At 49.5% G+C, this 12,046-nt stretch overlaps 1 protein-coding gene across 2 annotated transcripts in view; it reads left to right on the top strand.

The window, feature by feature from the left end:
* LOC149352474 (paired mesoderm homeobox protein 2-like) overlaps window positions 1-3,929 on the top strand; it is a 40,387-nt gene extending 36,458 nt beyond the window's left edge. For both annotated transcript variants that reach the window (XM_089577171.1, XM_089577170.1), the window contains exons 2-3: window positions 214-506; window positions 3,454-3,929. In XM_089577171.1, coding sequence (XP_089433297.1) covers window positions 214-506; window positions 3,454-3,666 — 506 coding nt within the window. In that variant the 3' untranslated portion in view covers window positions 3,667-3,929. The remainder of the gene's footprint in view (window positions 1-213; window positions 507-3,453) is intronic.
* Window positions 3,930-12,046: the final 8,117 nt, after the last annotated feature.

The raw sequence follows: 12,046 nt of genomic DNA, 5'->3' as shown, positions 1-12,046 counted from the left end.
CAACGCCATAAAATATTTACTGCTGCAGTTACTGCGGAAGCGATGTCTTTGTAGGGAGGATGCAGCGGCGGGCACACAACAACTGCTAAGTAATGCATAATGACAGCGGTCATAAATGGAGACCAATTATGAATGCACAGAAAGAAACCTATAAAATCAAAACTGCCAGCGGCGCTCAGCGGCCGTCCCTGTTCGACCTCCATGCGCGGCCAGGTGCTACGACCAGCCGGTCTCCTTTGCCTCCGCGCGGACCCTGGGAGGAGGCCTTCGGTGAGCGGCTCGCGCCCATTGCGTCGCCCGCGGCGACCGCTGGCCGCAGCAGCAGCGGCGGCGGCGGCAGCGAGTCGGCCGATGGTCGCGCGGAGGCCGCCCGCCGCAGCCGCACCGCGTTCACCGCCCAGCAGCTGAGCGCCCTGGAAAAGGCGTTCGAGCGGAGTCACTACCCGGACGCCTTCGCCCGCGAGGAACTGGCCGCCAGGGTGAACCTCAGCGAGGCCCGCGTCCAGGTGAGCCTGCATGTGCTCGGGCATGCTGCTGAAACGGCAAACGTGAACAGTCGCAATGCCCATTATCCAGCTCGATCACCGGAATAACCAGGTGCAGATTTTGCAATGGTCCTCTTTCCGATTCATTCTTGTGCCCATTCGCCATTGTTCAGCCCACCTTTGGTACCAGAGCGGTCTGACGTCAGAGGCAACAGTTGCGAATGGCGCACTAACAAAGGAGTAAGTCGGAAAAATGGCTGCTCAGAATACGGCCTCTGGAGCATGTTTTCGGTCAGTATGCATCAACGTCGCTCAGCCGGGATCTACCATTGTCTGAAAGATGTATCCCATTTTTATTGTTACGAGCGGTTATACGCTGAGCCAACAAACGCGTAAATTGTGTACATACAGTTTCAACGGTTTGAGTTGATCTCTATGCAGGAAGAAGGGTCCACAGAGGAAGCACAAATTTGAAACGAGCGCATTCTTTTATTCAGCCTTCACTGGAACATCAGTGCGCGGAGAGCAGGGCGCATTTCGCGTGAACGGGCCGAACATTTGCAGCTTTCGCTCTCAATCCCGGTGCATTCAGCGCTTCCGAACGCGTTCCGTTCGCAAAGCGGAAACGAGCCGTGACACAGCGGGAGGGACTTCGCCGTTGACACAACAGTCCTTCCCGGAGCTGAGGCCAAGCTATTCCACGCGTAGCGTAAAATGCGCAGGAATTCGGTTTCGTTTTTCCTTCGCCTTCCGCGGCTGCAACGCGATCCCCGCGGGGCAGACGCTGCGAAAAGCGGCTCGCCCGAGGTCCCGCCGCTGAGGCCCCGAGCCACGGCTGACGCCTCGTTGTCGCCGAGCTTCGTCGGCCGCGGGTCCTCCTGCCAGGGAGGAGATAAGCATCGCCGACGCCCCGGCGCGCCCCTCTTCCGCCGTCAGCTGGCGGGAGGGCTCTTGACTCGCGATGACTCTCCCCCATGCCAGGAGTGGGGGGGGGGGCATGTGAGGCCACGGCAAGCGCTCCGCAGCAACCGCCGGAAGTCAGTGGACTCCGCAGAGATGTAAGCGACACGCGATCTCGCCATCGCAACGCCTGTTGGTTTTAAAACCGACGTCTGGTGGGATGATTAGGGCGGTAAACGCTGTCTACACGGCGACCCCACGACTCTGTCCAAGCGCAGCCCCGCACCAGGGATGCTTGCAGCGAAAGCACTCAGCACCTCGGGGCTACTACTTTTTACCATGAAGCACACTGGCTGGTGGTCTGGGATCTAAATGACTGTGCAAAGTATTGGCCTTAGAAATAAGCTTTTCGGAGACAGTGCGCGAGGTAAATCACAGCGGCTGAGGCTCTGTAGCCAGAGATCTTGTGTCGTGCGCGAATGAAGGCGTTCGAACCTGAGCGCTGGCTTGCTCGAACCCTTGCAAAAACTTGGGCTAGATTTAGAATATTATCCAGTGCAGCCAGGGGAAGGAGGTGACACGTTGGAGTTGGAGCACCGTAACAGAGTAAGTTTTTCAAGTCTATGAATACTTGATAGCGCTACCTATGTAGCCACATGGCTGCGTTCTGCTGAATGGTTGGTTGGTTGGTAACAACTTTATTTACGGTAAAGCCAATTTTTTTTTCTTGTTTGAGTTTCACTGCACCATAGGAAATTTTCACAAACCACTGCACTAACAAAACATGTGACGTACAGACATCTGCATGCTTGCGGGGTGGTGCGCGACGCAGTGAGTGAAACACTGAAGCCTACCTTAGCCTCTTAGTTCGATATTGCTTCTTTCTAGGCGCGTCCCACTGATGGTCGGCTGCTGTGCGCATCGTTTGCTGCTGGAGGCACCATTTCTAGACAAGTGCGGAATCGCTGATGCGTATTTCTTGCTTGCTGTGTCACGATGCAAGCGGCAGGTACAAAGCCGCTTCTTCCTGTCGCTTGAAGAGTGCCCCTGCTCCTGGTGGCCTTCATCGTAGGCGCATGAAGATTAAGTTTCATACTGTCGCGAGTTGTTTTGCTCATTTAGATGGCTTTGTGTAATATTTTTCTCTAAAAGTTACAAAATAGATGATTTAGAAGTACTTTAGTTTCTGCTAGATGGTGCATAGCACTTGAAAATGGAAACAAAAGCGCCAGCATTGACAAACACAGCGGTATAACGACGCAAAATTGAGCAGAATGCAACATGCTTTTACATTCTGCAACATTCTTTCGCAACATGGTGCAGAATGCAATGTGTGTCAACGAGCAGCAGAACATTCGCCAGGGGAAAAATGCTCCCAGGAAATGTGAACCACGGTTTCATGAGATAAGGATTCTGGTCAGGAGCAAAGATACGAAGGCACGGGAGGTTTTGGGAGCTTTCCACGTAAGAAGGAGGGGAAGGTACTGCGCTAATGAGACTTCTCTAACCCTTTTCAAGAGCGAGATTTGTTATCTCGAACGGTTTTGTTGATTGCGCGTGGTGTTGCTTCTGGCCGTGCCTTGATTTTCCTTATATTTGCTGGCGTTTCAGCGAATAAAGTTATATGAATTTGGCGCTTGTCCTGCGTGGTTTTACCGCGGTGTTTGTCTTTGTTGGCGGTTTTGTTTCCATTATCAATTAAAAAATAGCCCCATTAAGGAGGAGGAGGAGGCACTTTTGGACGATTACTGGACAAACTAATTAATACTCCTACGACTTAGGGTGCTTTTTCACACTAGCACGAGATAGCCAGCACGCTTAAACGAAAGCAGCAGCGCGAAAATAAGACGTGGCTAGCGCAGGTTCAAGAGCATCGACCTGTGTTAGCCATGAACCTGGGCTAACCAAGGCCTGAGACAGTGTTGTCATCGAGGTTTGATGGATGGGAACCTTGTACGGTTGTGCAACTTCGCAATCCCCCGCTATAGCGCACTATCTACCACCCTTACTACGGCTGCAAGCAACGTGGGCGGAGAACGGTGTATGTGTTTCTCTTCGTGTGTCGCAGGTGTGGTTCCAGAACCGGCGGGCCAAGTTCCGACGTAACGAGCGCAGCGCCCAGCGCGTGGCCCGCGGGGAGGCCAGCGAGCAGCCCATGATGGCGGCGCCGCCGCCGGCCGCCCAGCAGGCACGGCTGCCGCCGCAGGCGCCGTGGCCGCACTGTGCCGCCGCACTGCTGCCGCACCCGCCGTCGCTGCACAGCCCGGCCCGGTGGTGCTAGTAGGCTTCGCCGTCCCAGGACCGCCCCCCACCACCACCACAGTTTGTCCGGTGCGCGCGCTACCCGGGACTCCAACAGTGCTCAGTGATTTGGGAAAACACGGCCGCACGCCGGGACATTACACCACTGCTGAGAGAGGGAGTTGCTCATGGACGCACTTGCCAAACCCCGAAAGAGAAATAATATGAAGAAGCTGGAGTTTTAGGCTGACCGCTGCGTTTTCTTTAATAAACGGTGCTTAAGAGCGCGCCACATGTCTCTGGCATGCGGAAGAGTTTGTGATTTGAACATGGTGCGCAAGTATGGCGGCATGTTCGAGATGGTAATGTGCTCGAGTGCTTGATATTCTTCTTTGCTTTCTCTTTGCTGCCGCTTGCCAACGGTCTGCCTTTCAATGCGAATGAACTGCGCCAAGCGGGTGCAATTGGGTGGGCAGCGCACCCAGTCGCATCCGTCCAATTGCGCGTGTATCTGGGCGCGCACTCGCTATGGCATGTCACCTCGTGTGGGGGCTATAATTTCAGTTTTCGCAGGAGGCTACCCTCTTGAAGCAGTCATGGCCATAGGCTTCTGCCGAAAGCTGCCGCTTCTCGAGAAATGATCTAGTCTGAATAGAGAAGTTTTACAGATTTTTTCCTCTACATAACACTTCGGTTCCTTGCTGGTGAGCCGCTACCATTCAGGGCATAGGGGCGAGAACTATGCCTTAAAAAAAAAGAAAGTAAGAAAAAATGTTAAATTTTACTCAGGCGGAAAAAAATTGAGCGGCGATCAATTCGATTGATGGAGAGTGAATACGAGAACTTCTCTGCCTTCTCGTCATAAAAGCTGGCGTTATGAAGCCTGGAGCACGAACGGTATCACTACGACCACTGCTGCTACATGTAACTTCACTAAGCCACTGCCATCACTAGAACCCAATCACTACCACCCTCCACTGAAGTGTCCTTACCAAGCTGCTATCGCTGGTGTTTCATTATAGCGGGTGTTTCGTTCTTGCCAGTGTTCTGTTCTAGCCGGTGTTTGCCTATAGCAGGTGGGAAGTGTGGATGTGGCAGGAGGCAGGTGGAGAGCTATAACGCTCCCGAAACACCACCTGCCATTTGCAACCTGGCACGGTTGGCAGGTGTCAGCTTCACACAGACGCCGACGCCGGACAGTTTTCGCCTTCAAGGCCTCGCATTGAAAGAGGACGGAGATTTGGAGGAACAGAACCGGATCAAGGAATCTGCAGAAATAGTACACACCTCCAGATAGCCGCTTTAAAATTGTAAATTTGAGGGTTGAACGCCCCGAAGCGAGACATGTGCAGTGAGACACGCTGAGTTCTTCGGAGTAATTTAGGCCACTCAGGTTTCATTTAAGTGCTCCGAAATCGCACAGCAAACGGGCGTTTTTGCATGTTGGCCGGGATCGAATCCGTGACCTTGGATCGGCAGCCGAACGCCAAAGCCACCAGGCCACCGCGGCAGGCCTATATATTAGCTTTCGCGTCTCTTCATACACGCACGAGCAGTCGCAAGGACAAGATTGTGTTTTTCTTGTATAAGACAAAACACGAATTTTCTATCAGTACCTTCTGCACGAAGGAGATTCGGTCTACGTTTCTGTGCTCTAATTGAAGTCAACTGTTACAAGCAACATTACCGTTGGAGCACGTGACTGGCAGAGTCTTTGCACCTGATCGGATAGAGCTTAGTCGCTAGCGAAATTTGACCACGTATCGCTGCCCTTTTTCATTGGCAAATCATGTCCAACTTTCTCGGACAATCTAGAAAATTGTAAGAAACTGTTATGGAAATTTTAAAGGTAATGGTCCATTCCTCTGATATGTAGTAAAATCTTTATATTAAAGTGTTTCCCTCGATCGCATCAAATAGTTAGGATTGTCATGTAAAACCAATGGAGAAAGCTTTTGACGATGGCAAAAACTTAATAGAAAAAAAAAGGTAAGACTGCCGTCGGGTGACCTGCGGATGTATTGATTGTTATACTAAAATCTTCCATTATATGAAAAAAATTGCGTTAATAAAAGGTTTCCCGCTCAAAAATGCTTTTCTCCAGAATTGCTGCGCAGGTTCGCAGTACGTGCGTCGTTGCTACTGAATGACGGGGTGTTTTATTGGGATGTGGGGATAATGATATTTTTTAATGGAATACAAATATTGGTAAAAGATGGCTTCTGATATTGGCTCAAATTTCTTGCTTTTCTGTGCTTTTTCAAATAATGTGTTGTATCAAAGCGCATAATAGTACAAGTCCGAGTAAATGAATGTGTGGTCTGCTAGGCACCATTTCAGCGAGCAATAAATGTCAGGTCACTGCAGCGTCTGCTACCATAACAAATATAATTTAGCAAAAGAACTGTTCAAGGCAGGATTCAGGCCGGGAATTGAGTTGTCTATGCACTTATGCAACAATTAAAATGCGTTCTAGCAGTCGAGAGCGGAGGTACCTACTTGAATGCACCCGTAACACTGTAAATTTTAATGCCATTTGAAGCGAGTGAGATCTGGTATACTGAATGTAGTAGTCGTTTTAATAAAAGCACAAAAAAAGGGAAGAAAATTATGTCGCTAGCCACGGCGATTACTATCCCATATCTCAGGCAGGCAGCCGAGCTACAGCCGGTGGAAATGAAAGCATAGCAAAGTAAAGAGGGGACCGATGTCAATTGTCCATTTTCCGTGCTGCATAGTAAAACAGACTCTCATTCGTATAGATTAATTGGAATTGGAGCTTAAAAATGAGAAAATCAAAGTAAAAGAAGGGTACGTGCAGACTGCCTCAAACTGCAGTGTAATATTGTTAAATACTTCGAACTGTCCTTCGGAAGTACCCATTTATCGTGAGTTCAGTTGAGCAGGAATAAAATAAATGTTAGAGGATCATTGCGGAGTAGGGCGACAGTTAGAAATTTGGGACTGCCAATTACAGAGTGCGGGTCTCTGTGAAACATGCAGAGCCACCGTGAACGTGTCCGATATCCAGCAATCGCGACAACTATTGTCCGAGCAGTGGCTAATGTGTGAGACAGTGTAGGAAATTCGCACAGCGGTAGATCGAGAGTAACACCTTTCTATGACAGCTTCCAATATGAATAATTTTTGCTGAAGCTAAATTGAGGGCTGCGATACGCATCAAGTAGTCTGTCAAAGCAAGCCACAGAAGCACGGCTCTTACATGCGAGCTTTCTCCTTGAACAGCGACGGACTGCATGCCGCCTACGAAAGTTTTCTATCGAGGCGCATAAACGCCACGGTCGCAGAAAAGCTAGCTTGCATCCTCATAGAGTCAATATATTCTAGCCAAGCGGCGGCTGAACTCATGTCGCAATCTTTCCACAGTCTTGCTAAATGGGGTGGCAACTATTATGGCGATTCATCTTGACCGCCAATCGTTAGCCTGCGGACAAAATAAAGGGGGTATGCTAACACGTGACAGCATTGGTCTTTTCAGACGATGTAAGTCTGACCGGTACCATGACAGCCATAATTACCACGAAACTAAAACTTACAGACGTCATTCTTTTAACATTCTTGAGGTAAGGGCGTTTAAATGCAGAAATTTCTTCAAACAGATTTCTGCTCAAACCGCGAGGTGTGATGCGCGTCCCCGGGGATTCCGGCTGGCGTGGAAGGATATAGCAGATAGATATATTTGCGCGGCCCAGATACTGTCTCGCGGAGGTGGCCTGCCTGGAGAGGGGTAGGCACATCATGTACGGGGGCGGACCGGCACGTGCTTTGGCTCAGGGCGCGTGAAACGGGTGACGAGTGTCCGCCGATCAATGTCTGAAAAAAAAAGAGGTGGCCCGCAAGCCTCCCTCCGCGCATCTGGTCGGGAGCCAAGGGAGGGCGCGGGGTAAATTGCGCGTGACACAAGCGATGAGCGCGGCCCTGCTCGCTGACAGCTGCTGCTGGTGCCGCTGCTGAGTTGGCTGTCGTTGCAACCCGCCCGTGCAAGCTGCAGCACCGCGCAAAACGTTCGTCGCGGACCTGCCAAAATGGTCCCTGCATCCACGGCGTTGGCGCGGTGATGGATACGAGCCTTTCAAGGAAGCCGCGGCTGCCCCGCGAGCACCTGCTTTTTGAGGAGAACCGGCCCGATCCGCGGACGGCTATTCTCGCTGCTGTATGCGCGGAAAGTGGTGAAAGTTAAAAACGCACAGTCGAAATTGGATGACGGGCCAGCTAGAAGAACTTGTGCCGCGCTGAGTGGTACTTCGAAGTTGCAAAGAGCAGCGTGGCATGATGCAACTGCAATAATTTTTTTGCAGTTTTTGCTATGCGTATAAAACAGTGCGACTTCTGCTATCGTGGCGTCTGCTGCATTGCTATCACAAAGTGAAGCGCAGCGGTCCTGGATGGAAGATGCGCTCGGTAGAAAAGACCGAAGAAATAACTCTTCTTTGCAGCTATCGATTTCGTCTGCAAGCGTACCCCGTATTTATCTGGGCTTCATTTCAATATGCGCGATACAGAGGCTGGTGACTGGAGCGTCGATGAAGAGACGGCAAGTTCCATGGGAATTCGCAATGAGCCTCGAGCACTGACCGAATCCTGTCAGAAATGCCGCATGGGCTCTTTGCGGCTGCCCAAGTACGTTGAGAGGCAATCTGAAAGAGTAAACAAAAGAGATCAGGCAGTAGTGCTGGGTAGAAAGAAAGCATGCAAGCTGTAATAACTTGATACGAAGCTACTTGTGCTTGCGCGAAAGCAGCGCGTGAGCCTTAGCAGGTGTTGGTGCGGCGCCTGCACCGCCTTCCTTCCTTATCTGCAATGCAGATAGGCTGCATTCATTTCCAACATTGGCAAAGCGACTTAACAAACCCGATGCCCTAGCGCAGTCACCTGCCTATGCCTGACTCCTTGAAAACTCGTATCTACTTTGATGTACTGTCGGGATCAAAAGGTTACGGGACGGGAGAGTGCGGAAAGAAATCTTATTTCGGTGGAGTCACATAATCCAGTCGCCTGAAATGTGTCAAGATATAAGAGGACCTGCATGTCCTATCCACTGTTAAAAATACTACGCGACTGGGTCCGAGAACACGCGTCTTTTAAATTTTCGATCGTGGAATTACGTTCAGGCTAATGCTTTCACTTTTCACGACGACAGTGTATCTTACTGGTACCTTGTAAAAGACTGTGCTCAGATTCGCCAGTCATGTTATTTAGAGGCGCCAGATCGTTAGGTCGAGTGCCTTTAGGGACGGTCGGGTCAGCTTACCATACCACGAGGCTAAGCCGAGTCATTCGACCCGATCAGGTTAGCGCATGAGTATATATTCGTTGAAAACTGGGTCCGCTCAAGATTTGGTTCAGGCTGCTTGTATAGGATCTCTTTAACTCACACTAATAAAAAAGGAAGTGGACAGTTCGGCGAGATTTTCAAGGCTTGCAATGACAAATAGGCGCTAACAAGCCTGCGAAAACCAGTCTTTCAGCGATCGACCTTTATTCTTCGCCTTCACAAAGGCGCTTTGAAGTGCGGCATAACCCCAAAGAGTGTCATCGTCATCAAACTTAATACGTCCACTGCAGGACAAAGGCCTGTCTATGTCTCTCCATTTAACTCGGTTTTTTTCCAGCTGCGGTCACTGCATCCGCGCATACTTCTTAATCTTATCCACCCACCTAACTTCCTGCCGCCCCCTGCTACGCTTGCCTTCTCTTGGAATCCACTCCGTTACCCTTAAAGACCAGCTGTTATCGTGCCTTCCCATTACATGTCCTGCCCAAGTCCATTTCTTCCTCTTGAATTCGACTGGGATGTCCTTAATCCGCGTTTGTTCCCTCACTCACTCTGCCCATAATTTTTCTTTTCATAGCTCGCTGCGCTGTCCATAACTTAAGCTGAAGCATTTCGTTAGCCTCCACATTTCTTTCCCATAGGTGAGTGCCGGCAAGATACAGCTGTTGTATACTTTTCTCTTGAGGTATATTGCTAAACTGCTATTCATGATCTCTGAGAACCTGTCGTATGCCCTTCACCCCATTCTTTTTCTTCTAGTTATTTCCCTCTCATGATCCAGATCAGAGGTCACTAGCTGCGCTAAGTAGACCTTCACCACTTCCAGCACTTCGCTACCAATTGTAAACTGCTGTTCCCTTCCGAGACTATTGAACATTACTTTGTTTTTCTGCATATTCATTTTTAGACCCACCGTTCTGCTCTGCCTGTCTAACTCGTTGATCATGCTTTGCAGTTCATCTCCTGAGTGACTTAGCAAGGCAATGTTTTCAGCGAATCGCAAAGTACTTAGTTAATCTCCGTCAACTATTATCCCCAACTGTTCCCAATCTAGTCCACGGAACACCTTCTGTTACCAGGCGGTGAATAAGCATTGGCGAGATCGTGTCTCCTTGCCTGACACCCTTCCTTATTCGCGTTGTATTGCTGACCTTTTTTAAGTCAGCAAATATTGTAGATAGCGCAAAACAGAGGCAGGCAGAGTAAGCTAGAAAGGAAGCATATATTAGGGTCGCGTTATCAAGCTTCCAACTACGTTACAGAAACTGCTTTCTAATTATCGCCTTCCATACGTCAGAGCTTCAAGGTGCGGTACCAACGTCTTCTACTACATTAGACAATTGTAATGTAACGTTATTCTTGCAGTCGATATCGACGTCTCCTTGGGTGTTTGCAACGTCCTCGAGGTCGTCAAGCATCATCAAGCCTCAATTCATCGTGTACTCTTGGTACAGATTCGTACACAGCGCTTTACAATGTCCGTGCACGTGGCTCTTTCAGCATTCTAGCTAGGACAAATAATGAGAGTCGAGCTTGGTGTTGAATAGTTTGCGCAACTTCTTCGTGATCACGCCACGATCTCGCGCTCCGAATAAAAAATCTGGTGGGGATACTTAAGCTCCCCCTTAAGGGTACAACTCGATAGCGTTAATGGGTTAATGCCCATATATGCGCTATTGGTAATTCTTGACTTTATATTCATTGGTCGCTGGGAGTCTTCATACCGCTCCTGGCTTAGTGGTGCAGCGGTTAAGAGATGCGCCAGTGCCCTGCGATGGCAGGTGCTGCCACTGGTTGGGCTTGTGAGACCCATGTTGCTCATCACGAGCAACCTCTCGCGGCCAGTCAATACGTTAACTGTCACCTGCCACGGTGGTAAGTTCGCTCCGGCTGCCAGACTTGAAACGGTCTCCAATGCCGACGCGGGAGAATTTTTTCCAACATTGGGGTACTAACGCCCTCGCGTTAAAATTTGCTAAGGGTATGCATCATCTAGCAAGCAGAAAATATGGAGCGAAATCTGCCGTAGGAACTTCCTTTGAATTTTTTATTATTGTTGACATTGCTGTTGAGAACCAGAAATGAAACGCGAATGAAGTCCCCACTGAGAACACGGAAGGCTGGATTCAAAATGCAAAGGGCTCACTGTTACACCACGACGCCTTACCTTCCGACCGCGAGAATCGAACCCAGGTCTCTTGAGTGAAAGCCAGGTATGGTAGCCACTAGATCACGCCAGATATTTTAATTGCCTGTTTAAAAATCTTCAAAAAAAAAACGCCACATGTCAGCCATCCCCGGCTCACACGAATGGGCCAAAAACTTTTCAAGTCAACCAAATGATCAAATACTCTCGGCCAACCTCGGTGTTCAGACTGGGTTCGGTACACCTCCCTCAGGTACGCTATACTTTCAACAAGGTTTTCTCGACTATTGCGAACGTTGATGTCAGCATGTCTGACCTGCGTCTTTGTTTTCCACATGCTGTAGAGGCTCAGGAGTACTATTAAAAAAGAAGCGCTATTAAATACAGTGCTCTACCTGTGGTTTCAACCGGCAGAAATCGAATTTCGTAGGCAGACAGAGAGAAAAAATTATTTCTTGGCCCTGGCCCGGGTCACCGTCTTAAGTCGGAGCCCATATCGCCAACAGATGAGCGATAGGGGCAGCGAGCAGTGACCACTGTGTTGTGCGGACTGCAACAGCTGGAGCGACGTAGCTCCCCTGAGAATAGGGTACCTGGGTTGGTTGGAAACTGTGTTGGATGTAGTGTGGTGGCTATGTGAAACGTAAGCAGGTGTTACAGATGTGTGCGTTGTCTGGGTTGTACCCCTGCCACACGGCAAATTTAATGTCATTCCCATCGAATCACGTTTGTTCAAAATGACATTATTTTGCTGCCACACGAGAAAATGTCATTCGATTAAAACGACATAAGGTATCGAATGAGTTTACAGAACTCATTATCCAGCGATCTCTGAGCTAATGTGTTACCTCGACACCAGAGACTCGGTGAGAGTATACACCGAAAAAAAAAAATTCTGAAAGCGTCACAAGCACTGTAATATTTCTGTGTCCGTATAATTGTGTGGTCGTTCATTTATATATATATTGTAATAAAGAG

Source organism: Amblyomma mixtum, chromosome 3 (assembly GCF_055824585.1).
Source record: "Amblyomma mixtum isolate Tamu chromosome 3, ASM5582458v1, whole genome shotgun sequence".
NCBI lineage: Eukaryota > Metazoa > Arthropoda > Arachnida > Ixodida > Ixodidae > Amblyomma > Amblyomma mixtum.
This window is presented reverse-complemented; position numbering and strand designations above follow the sequence as displayed.